The sequence below is a fragment of the Emys orbicularis genome, chromosome 24 (assembly GCF_028017835.1).
Source record: "Emys orbicularis isolate rEmyOrb1 chromosome 24, rEmyOrb1.hap1, whole genome shotgun sequence".
Lineage (NCBI taxonomy): Eukaryota > Metazoa > Chordata > Testudines > Emydidae > Emys > Emys orbicularis.
Genome location: NC_088706.1, coordinates 15,373,388 through 15,398,485, shown reverse-complemented (window position 1 = coordinate 15,398,485; position 25,098 = coordinate 15,373,388). Strand labels below are relative to the sequence as shown.

At 65.7% G+C, this 25,098-nt stretch overlaps 1 protein-coding gene across 1 annotated transcript in view; it reads left to right on the top strand.

The window, feature by feature from the left end:
• The first annotated feature begins 13,548 nt into the window (after positions 1-13,548).
• The window catches only part of SSBP4 (single stranded DNA binding protein 4), a 37,799-nt gene continuing 26,249 nt past the window's right edge, over positions 13,549-25,098 (top strand). The window contains exons 1-4 of the mRNA XM_065422270.1: positions 13,549-13,710; positions 13,973-14,065; positions 14,927-14,988; positions 19,585-19,669. Of these exons, the coding sequence (XP_065278342.1) occupies positions 13,549-13,710; positions 13,973-14,065; positions 14,927-14,988; positions 19,585-19,669 (402 nt within the window). The remainder of the gene's footprint in view (positions 13,711-13,972; positions 14,066-14,926; positions 14,989-19,584; positions 19,670-25,098) is intronic.

Genomic DNA, 25,098 nt, shown 5'->3' with positions numbered 1-25,098 from the left:
TGCCCCCTCCTGGCCCCACGGCGGCTGTGACAGGGCCACTCCTCACCGTGGGTTCCCCGCGCGCCTTTAAACCTCCTCTGCTCATTCCACACAAAGCCCTGGGCAGCGTCACCCCAGCACCTCTGTCTTTATGGGGTTGGCTTGCGGCTGAGCCAGTCAGCTCCCCCCTTGGGATTTCAGGGCTGCAGGACGCTCCTCTCTTGCTCGGGGGCTGCTCGGCGGGGTGTAAGCATGGGGGCCACACCGGGGCAGTTTTCCAAGTAGCCATGGCTCCAAGCGCTCCCATGGGGGGGTTGAACGTGTGGCATCCAGATTACAAAGTGCTCATCCACCCCCACCTCCCCCTGGTGATCAATTCAGCAGAATCAGGGTTCGACGGGCTGGGAGATGGAACCTCAGCCAGGTGGGGGCGAGGCCTGTCCCCCCTCTGTCTTTGGGGCAGCCAGGCTAGCATCAGGTTCCCCTGTGCAATTCACCAAGAGAGAGCCCGGGGTGCGGGGTGGGGAACGAGTGGGCATCTGCTGCTCTGCACAGGGTGGGAGTGCTTGGCTTGTGGCCTGGGGCTGGAGCCACCCCACGGGGGAACGGGAACCGTAGCCTCCCCTGCTGACAGCCCACTGGCACCCATGCACCGAGGTCATGAGCACCCTTGAACGGGAAGCCCCTGGCACAGCAACAGAGACGCTGGATCCCAGTGCTGAGATACTGGGGCGAGAGGGGGCGGCACAAGAACCCAAATAGAATTGCCCCCCCATCTCCCTGGGGATCCCGCTCTGCCCACGGAGAAGTGCTCTGACTTTCCACACAACGCCCCCCGGCCCCGCTCAGCATCTCCTCCCCTCCATCCTCCTCTAGTGGGGCCTGGGCCACAGGGAGCAGAGAGGCCGATGAGCTAGCCGCAGCCTTGGCTGGGCCCTTAGCTCCGGGCTGCTGACAACCCTACTCGGGGCGTGAGGTGCCATGTGCCACAAACCCCCAGTGTCAGCAGGGAGGCCCCGGAGTTTGGCCTCCGTCTGATTCCCAGCCAGTGAATGCAACAGCCTCTCGAGAGGGGCCGCAGGCAGAGGGCGCTGGGGCTGCAGGATTTGCCTTTTCACCCACTTGGCTGCCCCAGGCCCCAGCCAGAGGCCAAGCAGCGCGGATGCTGGAGGTGTAGTTTGGCTGCTGGACAGGGACGACTGGCCTGGACACGGCCTGTGGGGGTCAGTGGTGACTGACCCTGAGTGCAGGGGACTTTGAAACACAGCCCCTTGGCACATCCATTCCCAGCAAGTGGTTTCCACGATATTCGGAGAGTCCCGAAATCTCTCCCAGCTGGGCTCCCTGCACCCCGAGGAGGGGCAGTGTTCCTCTCGGCCGGGCCTCCATGTCCTGTCCAGGGGAGCCCTGGAAATGTGCATTCCCCTGGGTTAGCACCCAGATGTGCCAGTCACACACGAAGCAGAAACAGACTAGCAGTTTCTTCTTCCTTCGAAGCCAGAGCCAGACCCGGCAACCTGCGCACACAGGAGCTGCTGAGTGAAAATACCCATGGGGCATCTCCAGGGAAAGTGGAAACAATGAAGGAGTTTCCTTCCAAGTGGGCATTCACCCACGAAAGCTCATGCTCCTATACGTCTGTTAGTCTGTAAGGTGCCACAGGACTCTTTGTCGCTTTTTACAGACCCAGACTAACACGGCTACCCCTCTGATACTTCCCAGCCTAGCTGGTCCTGAAATGGTTTCCCAGCATGAGGGACAAACAGCAAGAGGGGGTTTGGCAGAACGCAGTGTCCAGGGCTGGCAGAGGGGTGGTGGGAGCAGGGGGGTGGGTGCAGGTTGCTGGGTGCTGGCAGTGGGGTGCTGGGAGCACTGGGTGTGCTGGGCGAGGTGCTGGCAGTGGGGTGCTGGGTGCAGGTTGCTGGGTACTGGCAGTGGGGTGGTGGGTGCAGGTTGCTGGGTGTTGGTAGTGGGGTGGTGGGAGCACTGGGTGTGCTGGGTGAGGTGCTGGCAGTGGGGTGCTGGGAGCTGGGTGCTGGGTGCAGGTTGCTGGGTGCTGGCAGTGGGGTGTTGAGAGCACTGTGCAGGGTGCTGGTAGGGAGTGTGGGGTGGTGGGAGCACTGGGTGTGCTGGGCGTGGTGCTGGCAGTGGGGTGCTGGGAACAGGGTGGTGGGTGCAGGTTGCTGGGTGCTGCGAGCACTGTGCAGGGTGCTGGTAGGGGGTGTGGGGTGCTAGGAGCACTGGGTGTGCTGGGCGAGGTGCTGGCAGTGGGGTGCTGGGAGCTGGGTGCTGGCAGTGGGGTGCTGGGTGCAGGTTGCTGGGTGCTGGCAGTGGGGTGCTGGGTGCTGGCAGCACTGGGTGTGCTGGGCGAGGTGCTGGCAGTGGGGTGCTGGGAGCTGGGTGCTGGCAGTGGGGTGCTGGGTGCAGGTTGCTGGGTGCTGGCAGTGGGGTGCTGGGTGCTGGCAGCACTGGGTGTGCTGGGCGAGGTGCTGGCAGTGGGGTGCTGGGAGCTGGGTGCTGGCAGTGGGGTGCTGGGTGCAGGTTGCTGGGTGCTGGCAGTGGGGTGCTGGGTGCTGGCAGCACTGGGTGTGCTGGGCGAGGTGCTGGCAGTGGGGTGCTGGGAGCAGGGTGCTGGCGGCACTATGCTGGGGCTGCCCATGTTAGCCTTGGGTAGAGTCTGAGGCTGGAGGAAGCACGTGTCAGTGTGATGGGGGTGATCGAGGGGGGCGCCAGGCCGGGGGGTGTCACGGTGGGGTGTCTGCACCGTGCGGGGCGGGGAGAGCGCGCGCGCGTGCAAAATCCCCCGCTCCAGCCTCGGCGTTGCCCTTTTAAGAGCTGAGCCGGGGCGAGGGAGGTGGCGCCGTTCCTGGAACAGCCAACAGAGAAGAGAGAGAGCGCGCGAGGGCGAGCGAGCCCCCCCTGCCCGGTGCCTGCGCGGCGGTTTCAAGCTCCCCCGCCCGAGCGCCGCTGCCGGGTTTGCGGCCGCTGCTCCGGGCCGGGGCCGGCGGGGTGGCCGTGGCTATGGGGCGCTGCGCCGGCCGCGCTCGCTGACGGGCGTGCACAGGCGAACCCGGCCGCAGCATGTACGCCAAGGGGAAGGGCTCCGCCGTGCCCTCGGACAGCCAGGCCCGGGAGAAGTGAGTCCGCCGGACCCCGGCGTGGGCCGGCAGCGGGGGGCGCGTGGGTCCCGTTCCCCGCCCCCTCCCCGGGGGGACTCCACGCGGGAAGTTTGCCGGGCGATTGGGGCCGGAGTTGGTCGCCCGCACGTGGGGGCGCAGCCGGCAGCCTCCGCTCCGCTCGCCCTGGGCTGGGGGCGGCGTGTGGCCCCCGGCGGGGCCGGGCCCGGGGCAGCGGGTGGGGGTCGGGGGTTTTGCACCGCCGCGGACGGGAAAAATCGGGGGCTGCAGCCGGCTCGGAGCGTCTCAACTTTGCGCCGCCAACTTTGCGCTCTTGGGGAGGCGCAGGGGCCGCCCGGCTGGGGGGCCGGAGCCGGGCGGTCCATGCAGGGACTCGGATCGGGGGCTCGGGGTGCCCGGTGCGCGCTGGGCGGCTCTGAACGGGGCCGGGGCTGCGGGGGCTTGGCTCTGAGAGCGGCTCCGCTGGCCCGGGGAGGCGGCGCCCAGCGCGGAGCCAGGCGGGTCCGGCCCAGCGCGGGGGGCTGCGAACGGCCGCCCCTTGGGTGACTGCAGTGGCTCGGCTCCCCGGGGCCCCCCGGCCCTCCCGGGAGGGAGTCTCCGGGAGCGGGCGGGGGGTCAGCAGTGCCCCGGGGGCCGGGCAGCCCGGCGGGGGTGAAGTGGGGGCGGGGCCCCCGTGCTGCTGCTGGTAGCAGGTGTTGGTCCTGTCGGGGCCCCGCAGGACCCAGTCCCAGCCCTGCTGGGATCTGGGCAAAGGGGACTGGGCAGGCGGAACCCGCCGCTCCTGGGCGCTCAGTTTTCTGCCCGTCTCAGCCTGAGCCGCAAAGCCCGACTGGCAGCGGCCAACCGAGGCAGCAGGTTGTCCTGTGCCCCCCGTACCCCGTCCTCAGGCTGTGGCTGGGCACATGTACAGTGGGGGGGCTCAGTATGATGGGGGGGGGGGAGTGCTAGCTTAGCCCTGGGTGTTGGGTCTGGGGGAGGTGCCAGTTCGTGCAATGCCTCACCATGTGCAAACAGATTTTCCCCTGGGGGGGGCAGTTACTCTGTGGAGAGCCCTGTCCCCCTCCCCGCCCGCCTCTGCCCCGGGGCAGCTCCCAGCGGGGGCTTTGCGTCTGTGCCCAGGCCGGCCCATCACGGCCGTCCTGCGCTGGCTGGAACGGGCCCTTTGGCTCGGTGCGCAGCCTGAGCCCTGGTGTTTGCTGTCAGGCAGACGTGGGATCCCGCAGGGCGGGGGGTGAACCTCTTCCTAACGAGACTGGCACTCGGACCAGAGAGTGAAAGGAACCAGCCAGAGACCCTGGAGGGGGTTGGTAGCCCCCCCCCAAAGTCTGGCCCATTTGGGGGGACTTGGGATATTATTTCAGCTACAAAGGAAGACAATGCAACCTTGGGACCAGACGGCCGCTGCTGTCGCCTGCCCCTGGAGCTTCCCGGGGCTGGCGGGTGACAGTTGGGAGCAGGGGGGTTCCTGTAGGATGAGGCCCGTCTCCGCCAGTGGCTTTGTGTGTGTCTGATCCAGGGGCCAGAGGGTGCTTCGCGGCCCATCGGCTGCTGCTGCGACGGGGCCAGGAAGGCTGCGGGTGCTGGGACGGAGGGGGCGCAGGGCTGGAGCGTTTGCTTAGGAAACGCTGGGGCTGCTGCACAAGCAGGGAAAAGGCCGGACGAGGGAACCCCAAGACCGAGCTGCTCCCCGCGGTGCCAGGGCAGGTGCTGGTATTCGAACGGAGTCCGGACAATTCTCCTCACTTTGATTCTGGGGCTGTCCTGGCTCAGAGCCTCTCCTCTCCTGTGGGGTACAGGGAGCAGAGTAGGGGAGCTGCCGGGGTGGCTGTGTGGGCCCTGGGGTGCCAGGCTGGGCCCTGGCTGAGTCACTCGCGTGAGCCAGATGCTCGACCCGCCTTTGGCGCCGGTCCGTCCCGTTGAAGCAGCCGCGCTGACTCTGGATCCAGGTGAGCAGCATCTTCTTAGCGGCTGCTGCTGGATCCGTCCTCACGCTGTCACTCGCTCATTCATAAAAGCGGCTCCTTGAGAGCAAGGGACGCGCCTCCTACAAACACAGCAGTCAGCCTGGGGGGGCTCTTTGCCTGTGTGCGTCTGTCCGTCTGCCTGCCCTGTGCATGTCTGTTTGTCACCACGTCTCCCTGGCAGGTCCATGCAAGACCCTGTTCTGCTCCCTTTCCCCAGGCGATGCTAGGCCAGGGGGGCCGAGGGACCAACCCCAGCCTGGCCCGTGGGGGGTTCCCCGGCCCCTTTGAAATGTCCCCGGCTTGTATCTGGAATCCAGGGGAGAGGGTCTGTTCCATGACATGACCATTCTGGGGGGTGGGGGGATTGCAGGCTGGCTCAGCGGTGCTGGGGGTTGTGAGATGTGGGGGCCCAGCTCCCAAGGTGGAGGGAATGGCTAGAAGAGTGAGTGACCTGCCCCAGGAGCCACGGGGCCTGCGGTTCCAGACCCTGGCCTGGTTTAGTAACTCGGGAGGGAGGGAGGGGGTGGGCAGTCGGTGCCCCCGGCTGGTTGGCTCCACACGGGGTTAGCTGCACACAGGGGGGTGACTGCATTGGAGTCAGTGCAGCTACTCAGGCGAGTTTACTCACTGCAGGATTGGGGCCATGGTCTTCCTCTCAGGGGGGAGGGGCTGCTTCCCCCCACCCCAGCTTGCTGGCTGGGAGCCCTGGTCTTCTCGTCTCCGGCCTGGGGTTCAGAGTGTGGCCCAGGCCAGCTTCCAGGCTCCTGGACAGGGGCATCTGGGCCCCCTCTCCCAGCACAGAGCCGTTCCCCCCCCCCCCCCCGTGCGGTGCCCCTGCTGTGTCTGTGCTGGCGCTGCCAGTGCTTCCTGCCTGCCTGGTGAGGACAGCTGGTGCTGCTAGGGTAGGTCAGCCTGGCCCCGTGGGCACCTGGGGCAGGCAGAGCTGGGAGCTGCTGCTGCGGAGGCTGAGGAGAGAGATGTCAGAGGTTGGGACTGAGCCTGGGGGAGATACCAGGGGCTTTGGGTGTCGTCGTCGACGACCCTTCTGCTTTCCCTGGTGTGGCAGGAGGAGAGTGAAGAGCTGGGGGTGGGGCTGGAAGGAGACAGGTGCGGGTGGGGAGTGCTGCCCGTAGGGGCCCCGTCCCAGCCAGGTCCCATGGTGACACTCACCAGCGATTGTTCCCGTTGTTTTCTGGGCTTGGTTGGTGATGTCTTAGAAGCTGGGATCTCAGCTTGGACTCACTGGCATTGGTTTTCCTCCAACACTTGTGTGCACATAAGTTTGTTATTGTAGGGTTGCCAGTAAGGGCTGAGCCTGCATGCACTTCTTTGTTGTTGTAGCTGTCATAGGGGGACTGGCCCTTTAAGGAGGACAAGGCCAGTGCACCTGTGACTGCGCATCTGTCGCCCAGCTGAGCTCTAAAGAGGTCTCCTGAGCCCGGGGGCTGGGGGCCCGGAGAGGGCCAGGGCCAGGCAGGCGTGGCAGAGGGGAGGGGGACCAGGGAGCTGTTGGGGAGACTGCAAAGTGCAGAATACGATCAGTGAGGCCGGGCTGGAGCTGGGGAACCTCTGGGGAGTTGCAGGAGCTCGTGCAGCAGCTCCTGGGAACGTGGGGTGATCACGCCTGGCTGCGGGAAGCCAAGCCTGAAACGGTGGATCCCAGCAGCCGGGGCAGGGCTTCCTGGTGAATGGAGCATTGGGGGGGGGGTGAAGCCCCCTTGCAGCAGGCCAGAGTGGGAGGTGCTGGGAGGAGCCCAGGGGATAGGGGTTGGTGCTGGAGGGAGGATCCAGAGCAGGGGGTAGGGCTTGCAGCGGGCAGACCTGGCTGAGGGGAACTGCAGGGAGCCCTGGCCTGGGGCTGGAGATGGGGCAGGGGGGAATTGAACCGGGGACCTCTCAGGTGGACGTCCTGGAACGGGGGCAGAGAGACTGGCACCAGCCTAGACCTGGACTGGTGGGCGGCTGAGCTGGAAGGGATGTCCCTGGAGGGGGCATGGCAGTCCGCTGGGATTCGCTGCACTCGGGCGTTTGGGGATGACTGTTCTGTGGGTCGGCTCGGGGCTGCCCTGCTGCTGGCGAGCTTTGGGCCTCCCTGTGTTGGTAGGTTATCGCAGGTGAGCCCTGGGCTGATGGCTTTGGCTTCGTTTGTTTTGCTTTAAGGAAAACTTTGCATTGGAGCGTTTTCACTGAAGCGGAAACACCTGAAAGCGAGCCGAACCCTGCCAAGGCCCCAGCCTTACCTGTGGGAGGCGCTGCTCTCTGGAGTAGCAGGAGCAGGCGAGAGCCGTGCTGGGGGGAAGCCGGGGGGTGGGCGTTGTGCCACCATCCAGGATCTCTTGGAGACCCTAGAGCATCACTCTGGGAATCTGCCCCATATAGACTGTCTGGGGCGCCCCTGCCCTCACCAGCCCCGGTCGTTCCAGTCTGTGCATCCCCTCATGTGCCAGCCAGCCACCTCCTGCAGCCTTCCCTCCATGCAGAGGATGAGAGGGGTGGGATAGTATGGCCTTCCCGGGAGGGGGCGCCTGCTCAGAAGACAGGGTGGGAGGCAGTTGCAGCAGCAGCACTTTCTCCAAGAACTTCTTCCATGTGTCTCCTAGAGAGTTTGGCCTTTCGCGGAGTGTAGGGGGAGAGAAGAGAGCTCAGTGCCCAGGGCTCCTTCAGCCCTGGGACTCTGCCCTGGCTGCCAGCCAAGGTGGCCGTTCACTTTCGATGGGAGGCCAGTCTGGTGCCTCCTGTCCTGTTTGTGCGTCCCTGGTGCCGTGCCGTGCTGGGCGAATGGAGGGTGCTGCTAGCTGCAGGCCTGGTTGGAGATGTGGTTTGCATTGATTCTCTCCTCTGCAGCAAGAGGCTGCCCGTGAGAAAGCCCAGAGCAGCGCCCCCCGCTGGGGGAGCAGTGCGCCTGTCTCCGTGCCTGGGGGGGGCTGAGGTAACTGCAGCTGTGGAGCTGCAGGTGTCAGACCAGCAGAGGTGGGGAGTGGAGCCAGCCCCGGGGTCTGTGCCTGGGTGTGGGCACCGGCTCTCCGGGGTTTGTCCGTTCCTGGCTGCTGCTCCGGGAGGGGAGAAGACGACCTGAGGCCGAATTGTCTGCTGGTGTCGCTCTGCCCACTGCAGTGGGATGAGGTTGGGTTGCACCAGCTGAGGATCTGGGCCTGGGAAGCAGGGGCTAGAGACTTTCCCTTGGACTGTCTCAGGGAAGTGCGGAGTGGCTGTTCTCTGCAGGGCCTTGCCCACAGTACTGTGTGCAGCACAAACACCGAGAAACAGGACCGGCCCTGCCGTCTCGAATCAGGCTGTTGCAGATTGTGCCTCCCCGCCCCCAGAAGTCTAGCCTGGTGCCCATCACCATAGTATCTGGGCTCCTTCCATGTCCGGAGCAGTAGCCGCGTCCCCAGTGGGCTCCGTGGAGTGTCTGACCCCCCCTTCCCTTTCGGGGAGGTTTGCGTCTGGCTGGCTCTTGTCAGAGGCTGTGTCCTGGGGCTGTCTGGGGGGGAAGGATGCTCGCGTCACTCGGGCTCTCCACGAGGAAGGCTTTGCAGAGACGCTCAGGCTGCGCTGGGTCCCCTCCACTTGGGCCTCAGATGTCAGGCTTGTTCCCGGGCTTTGTGAGCCACGGCGTCCCAGACCAGCGCGTCCCAAGGGTCTCTGCCGTGCTGCCCACTGCTCCCCCAACTCCAGAGACCCCGCTCTGCCCCCAGCCCGGCCCCAGGCAGCTCCCCAGTCAGGCAGTGGTGGAAGCCCACAGGGCTCGGTCCTAGGAGCTCCTGGCTGCGCTGCTGGGGTTCCAGGGCCGAGGCTGGAGCGAGGTCTCCGTCACTGGTGGCTGGGGTGGGAAGCCAGCGTGTGCCAGCCAGGCCTGAGCGTCGGGGCGTAGTGGGAAGCTGCTCCTGCTCTCCCCTCGCCTGGCCCTGCTGCTGCTGGCTGCTTGGGCCCAGACGTGGCCCATTCCCCTGGGGGTTTCTCGTCCCAGGAAGCCCTGTGCAAGTGACTGTGCCCAGCAGAGCAGTGCTGCCCAGCCCAGTAACAGCCCTGGGTGCTCTGTGAACCCCAGCTTGGTAATGGCAGGGCCAGAGACCCCGTAACTGCCCACGGCACGTGCCAGGTAAACCGTGGCCAGGGGACCTGTTCGCAGGATGGGCTCCCTGTAGGAGTGTAGGGAACTGGGTCCTGGGCTAGAAAACCATGCACCATCTGTTCCAGCTGGCACGCTCCCGGCTTGCAGCCCCTCGGCTCCTGCCCCCCACGCACCCCTGGGATGCCCTGGCACCATGGGGTCATTTCTTGGCAGGCTGCAGCGTCAGGGTTGGGGTGTGGTGGAGCCTCCCTCCAATGCACTGAGCTGCTGTCACAGCCCTGCTGTTGCTAGCCATGGGGCTGCAAGCCCCATAGCAACCGCTCAGAGGGAAGCAGGAGGGCCCCGGGAGAACCTGGGCGTGTGGCGATCCTGTCTTGGGGGCGGCTGTACTGGGCTGGGGGAGGGCTCGGGCTCTCCTGGCACCCAAGGTATCTGTACAGCGCCTAGCGCTGGGGGGGGCTGTAGCTGCTCCTCCCGGGGAGCCAAGCAGGACATCCCCAGCTCCCCACCCTCCCAGCTGGCTTCGAGGCCAGCTCAGCCCTTGCCACATGCACGGCTCCCGTCAGGGCCTGCCACTGCCAGCAGTGGGGGGCAGTGCAGAGCAGTGGGGGGCCGTCCCCCTGCATTGGTGGGATGGTCCCATTTCCAGCCCCCCACCCCACCCCTCCAGGGACGCAGCTGGAGCAAGCAGGTGCCCCGGCTTCTCTGCCATCCTGGCTGTCTTTACCCTCGCACAGAGGTTACCTCGAGCCTGGCGTTCCTGCGCCGTCTGGCTTGTTCTAATCCTCTGCCCCCCGTAGCATTAAGTCCCGGCACTGGTGGAAGCGCGCGGTGGTGTTAACCCCCAGGGTGCTGGGCAGGAGCCGATGGAGCCAGCAGGGAGGGTGGAGATCTCCATGCACGGCCCTGCTGGGTTGGGGCTGCTGGCACCTATAATCACCGCTGCCTGGCATGCCGGGCGGGGGCCCTGGCAGGACTGCGGGAGCGCAAGGGGCCAGTGTGCAGAACGCCCCTGCGGTGAGAGGATGAGCAGTGCCCGGCTGGGAGCGTGGGCTGGGCCCTGCTGTGGAGCCAGGGTGGACGGACAGGGGGACTTTCGGGCAGGGCCTGACCTGAGCTGGGCTCTTCCCCTCTGGAGACCCACAGGCCATATCCTGAGCCTGGCCGGCTGCTAGCCATGACTGGGGGCGGGCTGGGCACCTGGCCGATCCCAGGACGCTGTGCCCGGTGTTCGGGTGCTGGATTGTGCTGTCTGGTGCATCCCCAGCTAGCTGAGTGGGCAGGCGTGCCAGCGCTGCCCCCGCCACAGCTGTGTCCACAGCAAGTGGGCACTCGCTGTGCAGCGTGAGTGACCTGGGGTAATTCTCTGTCCTGGGGACACTCCCATCTCTGCCTACTCTGGGCTGCTGCTCTCCAGCCGGCCCTGCCTCCTCATGCTCCATGTGCCAGAGCAGGCCGGCCGGGCCCCTCAGGCTCCTGCACCGATAATGCTGGGGGGGGGGCCCTTGCGGGCCAGGCAGCCTGGTGGGGGAGCTGGTTACTCGGGCAGAGCCGGAGCGGTTCTCTATGGATTTGTCCAGCACTGCGCTCTTCCCCCATGGCATGTCTGTGTGCCCAGCAGGGCCCTGGTTGGAACCCAGCTCCTCCCGTGGCGAGGGGCACCTCCCTGCCTGTGCCAGCTGCTAGCAGTGTAGGGAGGTGATGGCCGTGCCCCGTTCTGAGAGCTGTGGGGCTGAACTGCCTGGCTCCAGCCCTGGCACAGGGAAAGGCTCCTGGCCATGTGTTGGGTGGAGGTCCATTCCTGGCATGGCCATGGCTGGGGGGGCAGGTTCCATACCCCCTGTGCCCTCCAAATGGGGCTGTGAGGACAGCAGGAGGCCCCTCCCCCGTGTGTCTAGATGCCAGCCCCCCATCCCAGTGCTGGTGGTGCAGGCTGGGCTGAGGGGTCTGAGCTCCCCGGTTTCGTCACCCCTTAGAACTGGTGCCCTGCCTGCTCCCCATGGGGGCTCTTCCCCTAGGAGCAGAGCAGTGCCCGTGAGCCTGTTGGCCTGTGTGCTCGCTGCATCCCGGGGAGTGGAGGGAAGATGTTGCATGGGTGGGGAAGTGGCTGAGTCCCCCCCCAGCTTATCCCTCTGCCCCCCGCTTTTCCCTGCTAATCCCCCCTCGTGCTCTTTCTCTGCATCGCTCCATGGCTGGGCTGGCTGGGAACACCCCACCCGGCAGGACTCGGTCACCAGGAACTGTTGCCAGTGCAGTGAGGTTTCACTGCCTGCGGCCCCGGGGGACCAAGCCCTGCATGGGACGCTCGTTTATGGCTCCTGGTTTGCCAGACGGGTACTGGCTCTTCCCTGCCCTGGCTGCCGGGGGGTGGGGGGCGGCGGAGGTGCTCTCAATCCAGGGGTTAATTCTTGGTGCTCTAGGAAAGCTCCATCTGCGCCTCTCATCATCCCCCTAATGTCCTTCCCAGCCCCGCGGATCCTCCCTTGGGCCGGAGGGTCTGGCTGCCTGGAGGAGCGGAGGTACCCTGGATTCTGGCAAGCCCAGCATGCTGGCCCCTCTGAACCAGCTCAGCAGCTGGGCCCTGTCCAGCTCCCCGTGTAAACCCGGCAGGGCTGCGGGGGAGGGATCAGCCCCTGCTCCCAGGTGACACTTTAACACCCAGCCCTTGTGAGTCTGTGTGAACGGGCTGGCCTGGCATGCTGGGGCCACAGGGGGGTGAAACAAACCTTGCCCCCTTCCCTCCACTAGTGATGGACGAGTGGGTACGGTGAGGAGAAGGCGCCAGCTGTGAGAACTGGGGCTTGTGGGTCAGCACTGGGGCAGGAGGAAGGGTGGGAACCGGCCCCCAGGGAGCCAGGGTTCTGCAGACGAGCGGGGTTGTGGGTGAGGTGCGTGAGGGGGACCAGGCAGCGGGGAGCACGGGGCATGTACCTCCCGCTCCGCAAGGCCTGCTGGGCTCCCTGCTGGGGCGCGTCTCAGCCCAGCCGTGCGGTGCCTTTGTCTGGGGGGCAGGCGGTGTTGACGCTCCGGATTTTCTTGCATTGTGGCGGCTTTTCAACCTGCTCAGGATGTTCTGAATAATTGATGCTTTGCGGTGCTGGCAAATGGATGGGGAAGCAGGAGCCAGTGGCAGGGCTGGGCAGGCCCCATGATGGGGGGCAGGGCAGAGCCCAAGGTGTAGGGGGACGGGGCGGAGCCGCCCCACTCTCCCTTGGACAGCCTGGCTGGGAATGCATTTCCCCTCTGGTTCTGGCTGTGCCTCGTGCCCCAGGGGTCGTGGGGGGTGCCGGGGGGGCTGCGTGGTTCGCTGTGGACTGTGCAGTGTCTTGTCCCGCCGGACCCATCCCCTCCCCCAGCCAGAGACCCCTGTGTGGGCTGATGTGTTCCTGGGTGCAGGCTCTGGGCCGGTCAGGGCCTGTGGCAGACAGGGTGTGCCCAGGGGCTGTTCTCTGGTCCCAGCGCTGTGCCGGGGCAGCGAAAACCCCTCTCCCTGCAGGGAAAGCCTGGTGCCCAAGGGCGCTCCCTGTGTCACTTCCAGGGCACCGCATGGCACTGGGGGTGCCTTGCTGGTTGCAGAATGAATGCCCTGACCCCCAGGTGGATCCCTGGGGCACTGCCCCTCCTGCTGCAGCCAGGGTTACCCCCTGGCTGGGTTTTTTCTGGATTTGCCAGTTGCCAGAAAAATAACTTAATCTGCTGGGTTGGTGGTGGTTTTTTTAATATGGGTCTAAAGATTTGCATCATCACCACCATACACTGGGGTAGCAAATGGTGAAAGTTTCGGTGTCCAGCCAGAGATGCTGCAGCTTGAGATAACAGATCAAAACGGTTGCAAATACAGCAGCTGCCTGCCCACCAACGTGCCAGCGCCCCACGCGGGCGTGAGAGGGTTTGAGTCACGTGAGAGTGGGGGGAGGGGTTTGCGGCGTTGCCTGGGGGTGCAGCGGGCTTGTCTTGTGCGGGGAGTGTGCGCCTGACTTTCTGCATTTCAAAGGTGGTAACCCCAGCTGCAGCCCCCTCATGCTCTGTGGGGCAGGAGTTGGGCACCCCTGGGGCACATGGGCTGGCACTGAATGGTCTAGTCTGAGTCCTTTGCCCAGCCCTCCCTGCTCCATGGAGCCTGGCATGATGCCAGCTGCGCTGGGCTGTCTGCTCTAGACACAGGTCCCAGCATGCTGGACTCTGCCCTGTGGGCCTGGAGGGCGTGCGGTTCCCCTTGGCTTTAGCAGGGCCTGGCAGGGATGGGCACTTGCCAGACTGACACTGTGCTTGGTTCTGTGGGGCACAGGGTATTTGGCTTCCTGCCCCAGCCCGGGGTGTGGCACGGCTGTCGTGTTCCACTCCAGAGGCAGCTGCTTGACCCACTAGCTCCCCCAATGGGAGGCGCTTGCTAATGCTAGATCTGGGCCTGGGGAGGGGCCTTTGTCTGCATCCCTGTTCCTGGCAAGGGGAGAAGGAAACCTCTCCCCATGGGGAATCTGGTGTCCAGGGGGCTCCTGGAAGCACTGGCCACATACTGCTCCCCACAGCCCCTGTCCTGCATGGGCAGAGCTGTGCCCGGAGGGAGGAGATGGCAGAATTGGGCTCCCAGGCCAGATAGCCCAGTGGGGCTGACCTAAGTGGCCTGGTCTGTGGAGGGTGGGGGAGGGGTACAGGCCCCCCGGGGCTTGGCTCTGTGGGGCGTCGGGACAGAACTAACCCGATTCCTCCTGGGATCAAACGCTCTGGCTGGCTCGGCCCCATGGGCCCCTTGCATGGGTCCAGGTCCTGCTCCAGAGCGGGCTGGGGGGGGGGCAGGAGGCATTCCTGGGACTGAGGCATCTCTCGTCTCGCGCAGGCTGGCGTTGTACGTGTACGAGTACCTGCTGCACGTGGGAGCCCAGAAATCTGCACAGACCTTCCTCTCGGAGGTAAGACCAGGGTGGCCTGGGCACATGGCCCAGCTGCTCTCCCATTGCCTGCTAGAGCTTCCATCTCACCCCTGCTCACGGGCCAGTCCCATGTACTGGCCAGGGCCGTTTTGGCACCATGGGCTGCCAAAGCTTTCGATTGGCCCTTTGTAGGGGGCAGTCCCAGGCTGGTGAGGGGCCCCAGGTGCATGGCTCCCAGCCAAGGGGGGCTGGGACATAGGGTCTGCAGCTGGGGCAGGGAGAGGGACGCCCAAGTGCGGTGGGGATGGGTCCGGCGGAGGCTGGGTCACCTGGGTGCTGCCACAGCTGGCTCTGTGCCGCTGCAGGGCATTGGGGCAGCCCTACTGCCCGGTGCGCTAGAGTGGGGGGAGGGAAGGGCTCTAGGGCCGGAACCCTGGGGTGATTCCTCCATGTAAGGTCTTGGGGGGCAAGGAGCCGGCCGAGGGGCTTCTCGGCTCTGGGGTGATGGAACAAATGGGGGCTCCGCACAGCACGTTGCTGAACAAGGGCCCCGGAGCTCTGGTGCCCCTCGATCCTGCCCCGCAGCCCCCACTGCTCTCCTGGGTGTGGCTGGCTCAGCGCACGGGCCACAGGAGGGGGATCCTTGCAGGGACCGCACACCCTGGAGACCATCAGGGAGCTGGAGGCGTGCCCGGAGCCCCGACCCCTCTCCTCCCTGACCGTACGATAACCCCCGCACTGAGTCGCCCACGGCAGATAGCTTCCTGCACACCAAGCCTACAGGCTGGAGTTGGGGGGCCAGCAGACGGGAACGCTGCAGGGGTTTGTGCCTGCTGCTGCATTTCCAACTGGGGCCCCCTGTCCAAACATGGCTCGGGTGACCTGCCCTCTCTCTTGCAGATCCGATGGGAGAAGAACATCACGCTGGGGGAGCCCCCGGGGTTCCTGCACTCCTGGTGGTGGTAAGTGCCCTTCCCAGCTTGCGGGGGGGGTGGGGGGTGGGCTCTCCCCTGGGCTACAGCCATGGGGTGGGTATGCAATTCCCCTGATCAGCTGGGCTCTGCGTGGGGGGAGATGGCCCCCTGCCCTCTCCTTGTCAGCAGAGCAGGGAGCGGGGGGTTGTTAGTGGAGTGGGGAGGGGGAAGGGCTGGTCCCCCCCCCTCCCCCCAGTTCCTGTCCCTTGTGGCTATTCCCTCTGCCGCTGACACTCATCACCTCGAACCCCATAAAGCTGCTGCTCTGCTTTTCCCATCAGCCTGCAGGAGCAACTGGAATTTATTTTAGGTCTCCCCCCATCCTGCTTCCCGGAAACACCCCGGCTCCCCCAGCGCTGGGCCCCACCAGGCCCGGCTCACACATATGGAGACAATTTGGCTGGCCCCAAAAAGGCAGAAAGCACCGTTCCTAGGCAGCCACGGGGCTTCGTCCCGTTAGATCTGGGCCTGACCTACTTTTCCGTGGCACCCCCACGTTCTGGGACCAGCGGGATCCTCTCAAGTTCACACAGCTCAGACAGGAGCGCAAAGGAGACAAGGGCCCAATGGACAAACGAGGCAGGATTTGGTCTTGTCCTGCACAGCTCCTCTGTTAAAGGGGGGTAGACTTAGGACTCCAGGAGGAGTTCATGGTCGGGGTTCATTTCTTTCCTCCCCCAGGAGCCTCGCTGGGCTGGGTTTGGAGCCAGGTCTGGTTCTGGGCTGTTCTGATGGCCCAGGCTGGGGGGCGCGGAGCTCCCATCCCCGCCCGCTGAGCTGTGCGTGCCCTGTCCGGCCTGTCTGCACCATGACAAAGTCGCTGCCAGATGCCCTGTGCCTGGCTCCACCTTCTGGTGCAGCCCAGCTGCCGGGGGCGTAAACCGCGCCTGGCCCCCGAGGGAGGGGCTGGCTCTGAGCTGCAGAGAGCTCTCCAGCCCCACAGCTCTGTGCTGGGACAGCCCGGCTGCATGGGGCTGGGATGCCTGATGCAGCCTGGCATGGACTCCTGGGTCTGTGGGGAGTGCTGACCCAAGGCATGTCTGGCTGGGGGTGCTTGTGGGAGGATGCAGGTCGGGGGGGGGGGGGAAGAGGAGGGGCTCCTACCTCTCCTTCATGCCCCAGCTAGACGGGGTTATTCAGGGTCCTCTCTGTGCAGCCCAGCCAGCTGTCTCTTGCTTCAGAGCTTGCCCCCCCCCCATCCTCTGTTTGTGACATCACAATAGTCCCCTTGGCAACCAGCTGTGATGTCACAAAGAGAAGGTGAAGGGCCAGGCAGCCTAGGGCAGTGGCTGGAGCGCAGGGGTCTGGGGTCTGTTCCTAGCTCCATGTCCTTTGCCCCCAGAGCCGCAGGGGAATAGGGCCCAGCTCCTGGAATGGGGCTGCTCGTGTTGGGTACCCACAGGAGATGCCGGGGGGGGGGCTCGCCTGCCAGCCGGCCCTGGGAATCTGAGTCCCCCTGCGTGCATGCAAGGTGCTGTAATCTCTGCTCCTGTTCCTGGGGGCTCCTGGGGGTGAATGCAGCAGAACCGCTCCCACCCCATGGGACGGGCTGGTGAAAGGCCCCAGAGCTCAGGAGAAAGCTGGGGTGCAGTGAGGCTGCTTGACCCACTGTTGCCTTTGTGCTCAGGGTGTCTGTCCATCCACTGTGCTGTGCCTCCGTCCTGGGGGTGTGTCAGAGCCTGCTGAACTCTGGACGCCCCAGCTGTAGCATGTCCGTGTGGGGTGGTCCCTGCTCCTGCCGGGAAGGAGGAAGGGGTTCAGGGCTGTTGGGGGGGCTGTGATACCCAGGGCAGGGTATCCCAGAGCAGCAGGAGGGATCCCCTAGCAGCTGGGGTTGTGGTGGAGGGCAGAAGGGGGATGAGGCAATGGTCCATGCCGATGCCCAGGGCCGTGGGGTTGCGCCCCTGAGGTCGGGGGTTTATGGCTGGACGGAGCAGCGTCGCTGGTGCCTGGCCTCCTGCAGGGGGCGCTGACGCTGGCCAGACAAGTGCTCCATGATAGGGTCAGTGCCCCCGGGGCCTGGCCCCGCTGCCCCACCTCCCCTATGGGCACCCCTGGAGTGAGCTGAAGTTCAGGGCAGGTCCGGGGGTGTGTGTGAGATGAGATGGTGACATCAGAGCACTCAGCCACTCACCACCTGGCTCCCCATAGTATATTTGCATACCGTCATCCTATTGGTTGGAAATGCCAGGAGTGGTTGACAGCTATTGGTTTTTAAAGGGGCAGTGCTAGACATATTCAGGGCTGGGTGAGTCCGGCCCCAGCCGGGGGCGAGCGCTGCTGGATCGGCCCTCTCCGCTTGGCCCAGTGGCTTCGACGGACCTGGCGCAGCCCCTGCATGGCACCAGGCTCTGTGGGCCATAAATAAAACCAGGATCGACCGGGGAGAATCGCCGCCAGCTAACTCGGGGCACAGCTCCCAAAGCCCCCAGCCAGCAGCGGGGCGGAGGAGCGGGTCTCCAAATGGCCAGCTGCAGCCAGCGTGTGTAACTGGGGCTCCTGGAGCTTAGGCACATTGGCAGGAAGAAGCAGGGCTGACAGCCTGGATCACCGGGGAAGGGGTCAGTCTGGGAGTCGTGGTAGCCAGGTTCAGTCCTGGCTCGGCCCCAGACTTCCAACGTGACCTTGGGCAAGTCCGTCCGCCTCTCTGGGCATCGCCTCCCCGTCTGTAGATTGAGCAGGATAGCTCTGCTCTCTGCTCGCAGAGACAGACCCATCCTGCCGATCTAGCTACAGGGCCTAGCAGCAGTGTGCCTGTGAGTGCCCCCACCCCACCTTCTCCTGGGGCGCTGGGAGCCAGTGGGGTGTTTGCCTGTCGGGACCTCATGTCTGTGTATTTAGCTGTTTCCAATAAACTATTAGGCAATGGCTTATAGCAGGCATGGGGGGGCGATTGGGATTAACCCTTGGGCTGCTGGAGTAGCTCCCCGGAAGGCCTCGCTGGTGCATTATGCCATGGCCGAGCAGGGGAGCAAGACGTGAGTGAGGCTGGTGGCTGCGTGATCTGCACGTCCGTGTGGCTCACCGGGGCCACGCCGTGCTGCCCACAGAGCGTGAGCAGCCACAGGCGAGGGGGCTGCAGGCTCCCTTGGGGATTCAGAGATCGCTGAGCCTCTTCCCAAGCCCTGGGCTGCCCAGAAACATGGACACGCACGTCCCATCCGCCCCGTAGCCCCCTCCTGTGTGCTTGTCAGCCCAGTGCATGAGCGAGCCTGTTCGGGGCAGGGTGGGCGCCAGCAGCAGGGTGGCTCTGGCCGGGCCCTGGCCTCCCCCTCCCCAGGATGCCGCAGCCTGGTGGAAAGTTCTTGGAATTTTAACTTCAGCTCCAGCTGATGTTCTTAGCAACCGTTACCGGGGAAAACACTCTGCGGTGGAGCCTGCGGGCTGAGCGGGAGCCGGGCCAGCCCCTGGGCCTGGAGCAGCCACTGCATCTGGAATGGGATGGGCCAGGTGCAGCTGTGCCCTTGCTCCCCCAAGGGCACGGTTATTCTCCGCTGCGGGCGATCGGCCCTGACCCCGTGGGTCCAACCTGACCCCACGGCCGTGGCTGGCACCAGCACAGAATGGGCCTCCAGGGGTTCAGATCCGTGGTGGAGTGAGTTTTGGTGGGTCTTGGCTGAGGGGCTTCAGCAGTGACTTTGTGGCACTAGTTAACCCCTCGTGAGCTGGCTGGCACTAGGGCCCCTCCCCAGCTCAGACTCGGCCGTAGGCCTCATTGTCTACCCTGCAGCTCAGCATAACTGGGAGCTGCTGCTCAGGGAGGCCCCGGGCTGGGGGAACGGGGCTGCAGGTCAGTGAGGGGCACCGGCAGAGCTGGGGGCTGTGGGTTCGGATTGAGGGGCACTGGCAGAGCTGGGGGCTGTGGGTCAGGATTGAGGGGCACTGGCAGAGTTGGGGGAGCCCAGGGCTGGGGGAACGGGGCTGCAGGTCAGTGAGGGGCACCGGCAGAGCTGGGGGCTGTGGGTTCGGATTGAGGGGCACTGGCAGAGCTGGGGGCTGTGGGTCAGGATTGAGGGGCACTGGCAGAGTTGGGGGAGCCCAGGGCTGGGGGAACGGGGCTGCAGGTCAGTGAGGGGCACCGGCAGAGCTGGGGGCTGTGGGTTGGGATTGAGGGGCACTGGCAGAGCTGGGGGAGCCCAGGGTTGGGGGAACAGGGCTGTGGGTCGGGATCGAGGGGCACCGGCAGAGTTGGGGGAGCCCAGGGCATGGGGAGCAGGGGCTGTGGGTCGGGATCGAGGGGCACCGGCAGAGCTGGGGGCTGTGGGTTGGGATTGAGGGGCACTGGCAGAGCTGGGGGAGCCCAGGGCATGGGGAGCAGGGGCTGTGGGTCGGGATTGAGAGGCACCGGCAGAGTTGGGGGAGCCCAGGGTTGGGGGAACAGGGCTGTGGGTCGGGATCGAGGGGCACCGGCAGAGCTGGGGGGCTGTGGGTTGGGATTGAGGGGCACTGGTAGAGCTGGGGGAACCTGGAGCAGGGGGCTGCGGGTCAGGATCAAGGGGCACTGGCAGACCTGGGAGGAGGTGTTGCTGGGGGTTGCCGGCTGGGCAGGGGACAGGGCCTGACTGATACGCTCTCTCCCCACAGCGTGTTCTGGGACCTGTACTGTGCGGCACCGGACCGCCGGGAGACGTGTGAGCACTCCAGCGAAGCCAAGGCCTTTCACGACTATGTGAGTAACTGCGTCCCCGGCGGTGGCTGGGGCAGGGCAGAGCCGGGGCTGCGCGGAGGCTCCTGTGCGGAGGGCTTGGGGCAGGCCAGTCCCACAGTGCTCTTGGCTGGGCTAGGGTGGGGGGGCCTGTACTGAGTAGCCCCAGGGGACCCAGCTGTGTCGGAAGAGTTGTGGGGCTGCTGTGGGGTGTTGTGTAGCCTGGGGGTGGGGCAGTGTGCTGTGACAGGGCGGGGGGGGGGGGGCAGTGTGCTCTCGCACAGCCGTGTCTGCTGGCTGGGTGCTTGTGAGGAGCCCCCTTCCCTCCCGGCCGCACTTGGGGCTCAGGTGTTGTTGCTGGGCCTGTAGCTCCAGGCCCTGTGTTCTGACCTGACCCCGGCTGGACGCTGTGTGGGGCCTGGGCAAGGTCCCGCCTGGCAGGGCTCTGGAGCAAGGCGCTGAACATCTGGGCTGCAGACTGACCCCTCCTGGAGAAGGGCCCGGGGGGCTGGGTAACAGGGAGCCCTGCCTGTCCACGTCCCCAGCCCCTGCATCGGGCGGTCCCTGGGGCAGGGAGCTCTCAGCCTGGCCTTTTGGCTGCTCCAGCCGCCCCATCACCCTGTGGGGCCTCCCCAGCCTGCAGTGGCTCCTGGCAGCTCATGCGCCCTCTGCCCTCCCTGTGGGATGAGCCTCCCACCCCCCTCCCCTCCCCCACCCCCACCCCATGTCCAGCTCCACGCGGCCTCGTGTCTGGCTAGCACCGTGCTCACACCCAGCCCCTTCCCCACCATGTGCTGCACTGACGGGGGATGTGGCGTGTGCCCCGGAGCTCCCAGGCCAGGGGGGTGGCGTCTATGGGCTGGGGGCGCTCTGAGCCAGCAGCAGGCTCTTAGCCTCTGGATTCCCAGCCAGGAGGGGGTTAGCTGGGCGGCCCCAGAGCTCCTGGCGTCAGACTCGGGCACTCGCGGTGGTTCCTGGTGGGCAGGCTGCCCCCTCAGGCCTGTGTCTTAAACAGCGCCAGCATCCCGGGGGTTAAACTAATCCTCTGGCCATGCAAGCTGCCTCCCGGCCAGCAGTGGGGGGGAGGTGACCTATTTTAAACAGGACATGGAAGGTGGGGGAGACGGACCCTGTATTTCCAGGCCAGAAGGACTGTTGTGACAACCTGCGTAACACGGACAGAGACTTGCCCCCACCATTCCTAGTGTGGAGCGGTTAGGGAAACAGCCCAGGGACGGAGACTTCTCCCCAGCCAGTTGTTAATTACCCTCAGATCCACCCCTTATCCCCTGTCTGAGACTGGGGGGGGGCTGTGACCTGGTGGGGTGGGAGTGCCCAGGTGTCACCCAGTGGGGGCTCTGCTGGGGTCACCCCGGCACCCTGCTGGGTAGTTCCTCACACATCCACTGTGATCTCTGACCCCCCCTGTGGGTGATCATAGACCCCGGGCCATGGGCAGGCGCCATCTCCACCTCGGGCGTGAGCTGCCATGACCCACCGCCCAGGTCCCTCCCCGAAATGGCAGGCATGCGTGCTCTCTTTGCACGCGCATGTGCAAGCACACTCGCCCGGTTGTGCAGGCGCAGCAGGGCGTAGGTGGTTCTCGGCACCTCCCAGCTAGCGGGTGTTGGAGGAGGTCAAGGCTAAGGGCTGGAGCGTGCAAGGGACACCTCTCTTGGGCAGGTGGAGAGCAAGGGAGCCCTCAGGCAAGCGTCCTGGGCTGGAGAGTGGCTGCCCCCAGGGCGGAAACCTCCTGCAAGCACCCAGCCCACTGCATTGAGTTGGTCTACCTGACAGGGCTCTGTGCCGCCCATCTCTGTGCGTCTGCAGGAGCAGCCTGGGGCGGGGAGCCCCCGCGGGACCCGCTGCCCCATGCCCCGTGCTCCTGGCATAACTGGAGGGCGTGAAGCACTTGGACTGGATCTAAGCGGGGAGTTCTCTGCAGGAGCTGGGCGTGGGGCTGGAAGTGGGGACAGGTTTGCTGTTACTTTGTGCCGACAGCTTCCTTTCTCCTGTCGTTCAGTTTGTGTTTTCAGCTGTATTGTCTCCCTGCTAAACACCCTGTTTGCCAGCCGCGGAGACGGGGCGTGTGATGGGAACGTTTGGACAGGTGGCTCGTGTGTTTTGACTGCGCTCGTGGCGCTGTGTGTGTGTGTGTGTGTGTGTGTGTGTGTGACAGACAACTTCTACACAGCCAGGGCTGGAGCCATTTTCCTGGCACCAGTCCCCGTGTGCTGCGGCCAGCTCTGGTGCAGGACAGGGGCAGTGATTTAACCACATGCCCAGGTGAGAAATGTTAACAGGCTGTTGCGTGGAGACTCACTTCTCAGCCCCCCTCCCTCTGCTGCGGAGGCCGCCAGCCACATGGCCAGACCAGGCCTTCTCCCCACTGCAGGGCTGACCCCCGGGGAGCCAGCTGTGAGGGCGGCTGCATGGCACAGGCACCCATCCGTCTGGGACCAACTGAGAACCTGCAGACTCAGGTCACACAAGCCATTGACTGTTCCTCAGGTGGCGTCACTGAAGGGTGGGGTGAGATTGGACCCAGTGCCCACGAGGGAAAAGCCCCACCCTGGGGCTGGATCCGAGCCGGTGCCCCCTGGAGGGGAAAGGTCCCAGCTCCAATTGCCCACCCCCCTTGCCAGCCGTGGCCGAGCACGCCAGGGGCTGGGGAATCCGTGGCTCCATGCAGCTCCCAGAGCAGGTGCCAGCACCTGAGATGGTGGCCCGGGCAGCAGAGAGGCCACGGACTGGCTTGTGCAGCGTGGGCCCGGCAGAGCAGGGCAGCCTCAGGGTCCACTGATGAAGTCTTGTTGTGTGGGGCAGGGTGGCAGGCTGGCGTCTGGGCAGGGAAGGGTTAAGGCTGTGGTGCAGTTGTACAGAGAAGGGGAGATTGGTTCGCAGGGTTTGCCTCGTGAAATCAGTGGGGAGCTGGCTGGGTGCCAGGCTGTGGGGGGCAGGGGCTGGCCGCTGCACGTGGCCCCTGGTCACGCTCTGCCTGCAGGGGAGAGCAGCAGGGCTGGAGCTGGGAGAGGGAGGCCCTGCCCCGGCCCCTAGCTGGGATTTGGGGGCTGGGCCATGTTGGCCAGAGGGCGTCGATGTCCGGACTGGATGGGACCCAGGTGTCCTGGCTCTCTGCACTAAGCCTGGGCCGCACGCCCTGTGGGAGGTCGTGGCAGGGCAGGGAGGGGCTGCACCCCACTCCCAGCTCACTGCCCTCCTGGGGCGAGGGGCAGGGAGTCGGGGTTCGCTAGGACCCAGCGGGCTGGCGGAGCTCTGCTCCCCTCCAGGCGGCTCTGGTTACACCAGAGAGGGGGAGCCTGGTGCAGCTGGAGCCAGGCCCAGGCCGCCCATTACCAGCTGCAGCCCAGAGCTGGGGAGGTGTCAGTAACAGAGAGCAGGGGGCACAGCTGGGCGTGTTTAGGTGCAGAGCCTGAAGGGAGGAGCAGGGGGCTGCATGGGGCCGGTCAGGGAGCGGGGGGCTCCTGCCAATCTCCTGTCCTACTGACACTGCCCCTCAACCCCGACCCACAGGCCCCTGCTATCCCAGCCCCCACTCCCCCCAGCCCTGCCGGTGTTCCTCTATCCTGACCCCCAGCCCCCTGCTATACCAGCCCGGACTCCCCATTCCCCCCCACCCTACTGACACTGCCCCTCAACCCCGACCCACAGCCCCCTGCTCTACCAGCCTGCGCTCCCCCCAGCCCTGCCGGTGTTCCTCTATCCTGACCCGCAGCCCCCTGCTATACCAGCCTGGACTCCCCCGCCCTACTGACACTGGCCCTCAACCCTGACCTGCACCCCCCTGCTACACCAGCCCAGGCTCCCCCCAGCCCTCCTCCCCGCTATCCTCACCCGCAGCCCCCTGCTCTCCCAGCCTGCGCTCCCCCCAGCCCTGCCGGTGTTCCTCTATCCTGACCCGCAGCCCCCTGCTATACCAGCCTGGACTCCCCCGCCCTACTGACACTGGCCCTCAACCCTGACCTGCACCCCCCTGCTACACCAGCCCAGGCTCCCCCCAGCCCTGCTCCCCGCTATCCTCACCCGCAGCCCCCTGCTCTCCCAGCCTGCGCTCCCCCCAGCCCTGCCGGTGTTCCTCTATCCTGACCCGCAGCCCCCTGCTATACCAGCCTGGACTCCCCCGCCCTACTGACACTGGCCCTCAACCCTGACCTGCACCCCCCTGCTACACCAGCCCAGGCTCCCCCCAGCCCTGCTCCCCGCTATCCTCACCCGCAGCCCCCTGCTCTCCCACCTGGGGCTCCCCGCCCCCCCTCCCCCCACTGCTGTGCTGGTGCCCCGGTCCTGCTCTCAGCCTGCAGTAACGCAGGCCCCATGCAGGCTGTGTGGCACCTGCCTGGCAGTGGTGCAGGAGGCTAGAGCAGCGCCCTTCATTCCGGAGTGGGCAGGGTGCTGGAAGGTCCCAGGCTGGCTGGGGGCAGGAGCCAGAGACTGGGCTGGGAGGGGGGTGGCGGTCTCCCCTTTGAGCTGGCTGAGGGGCTTTGTGAGTAGCTGGGATGCCCCGGGGCACGGTGGGGGTTTTCCTTCGGCAGGGCTTGTGGCCTGTGAGCAGCCCCCCAGCCCAGCCCCTTCCTAACCAGTCCTAGGCCTTGTGGGGGTGGTCCAGGGACTCCTGCTTCCCTCCTCTTTGTGCAGAAGCCTCAGCGCCCGCGGTGGGGTGCCTGGCCGAGCCCGCGCCTGCTGCCTCGGGCTGTGCAGAGCAAGCAGATGGCAGCTACCCCCTTCCCCGGGTGCCCCTGCAGCTCCGTAGGGTGTGCGCAGGGCGGCTGAGGTTCACGGTGCTGGCCGCGCTCTTGCCCTGGCTGCCCTTGGCTGCCCGGCTGCTGCACGCGGGGCATTAATATTTCAGGCCCGTGCTGCAGGGAGCGGCGCAGCTCCTGCTGGCGCTCTGTGCACATGAATAATTTTCTGGGAGGGGAGTGGAGCGCCGGGCCGGGCCCCGTGAGAATCAGCCAGCACGCTCCGGAGAGTGCGGGGCGCGCCAGCCCTCAGCCTGGGGGGGGGGGGGGGCTTAAAGGGGCGGCGGCTCATTCCCAGCGGGTGTCTGCCGACTGCCCCCTGCTCTGAGCTCAGCCATAGGTGCTGCTGCCCCAGGCCAGGCCTGGCAGACTGTGCTCACACATACACGTTGTGCTCCCAGAGAGAGAGACGCACCCCGTACACGGGAGCGTGCACAGAGCATGGCCGTGCGTGTGCACACAGCCCCTATGAACACACACACACCACACAGTCATGCAGATACACACCTCACACGTGTGCGCACACCCACTGTGATAGAGACACGTGCACGTGCCCCATCATGATCCCAGGCCCCTGGTTGCTCCCCGGTGCCCCCCTCTCTGTCAGCCAAGTCTTCAGGGTTCACTTAAATCCCGTTTTCAAGGTTTAATTTGTAACTAGAAGGGCTGCAAACCGGGCCCCTGGGGCTCAGG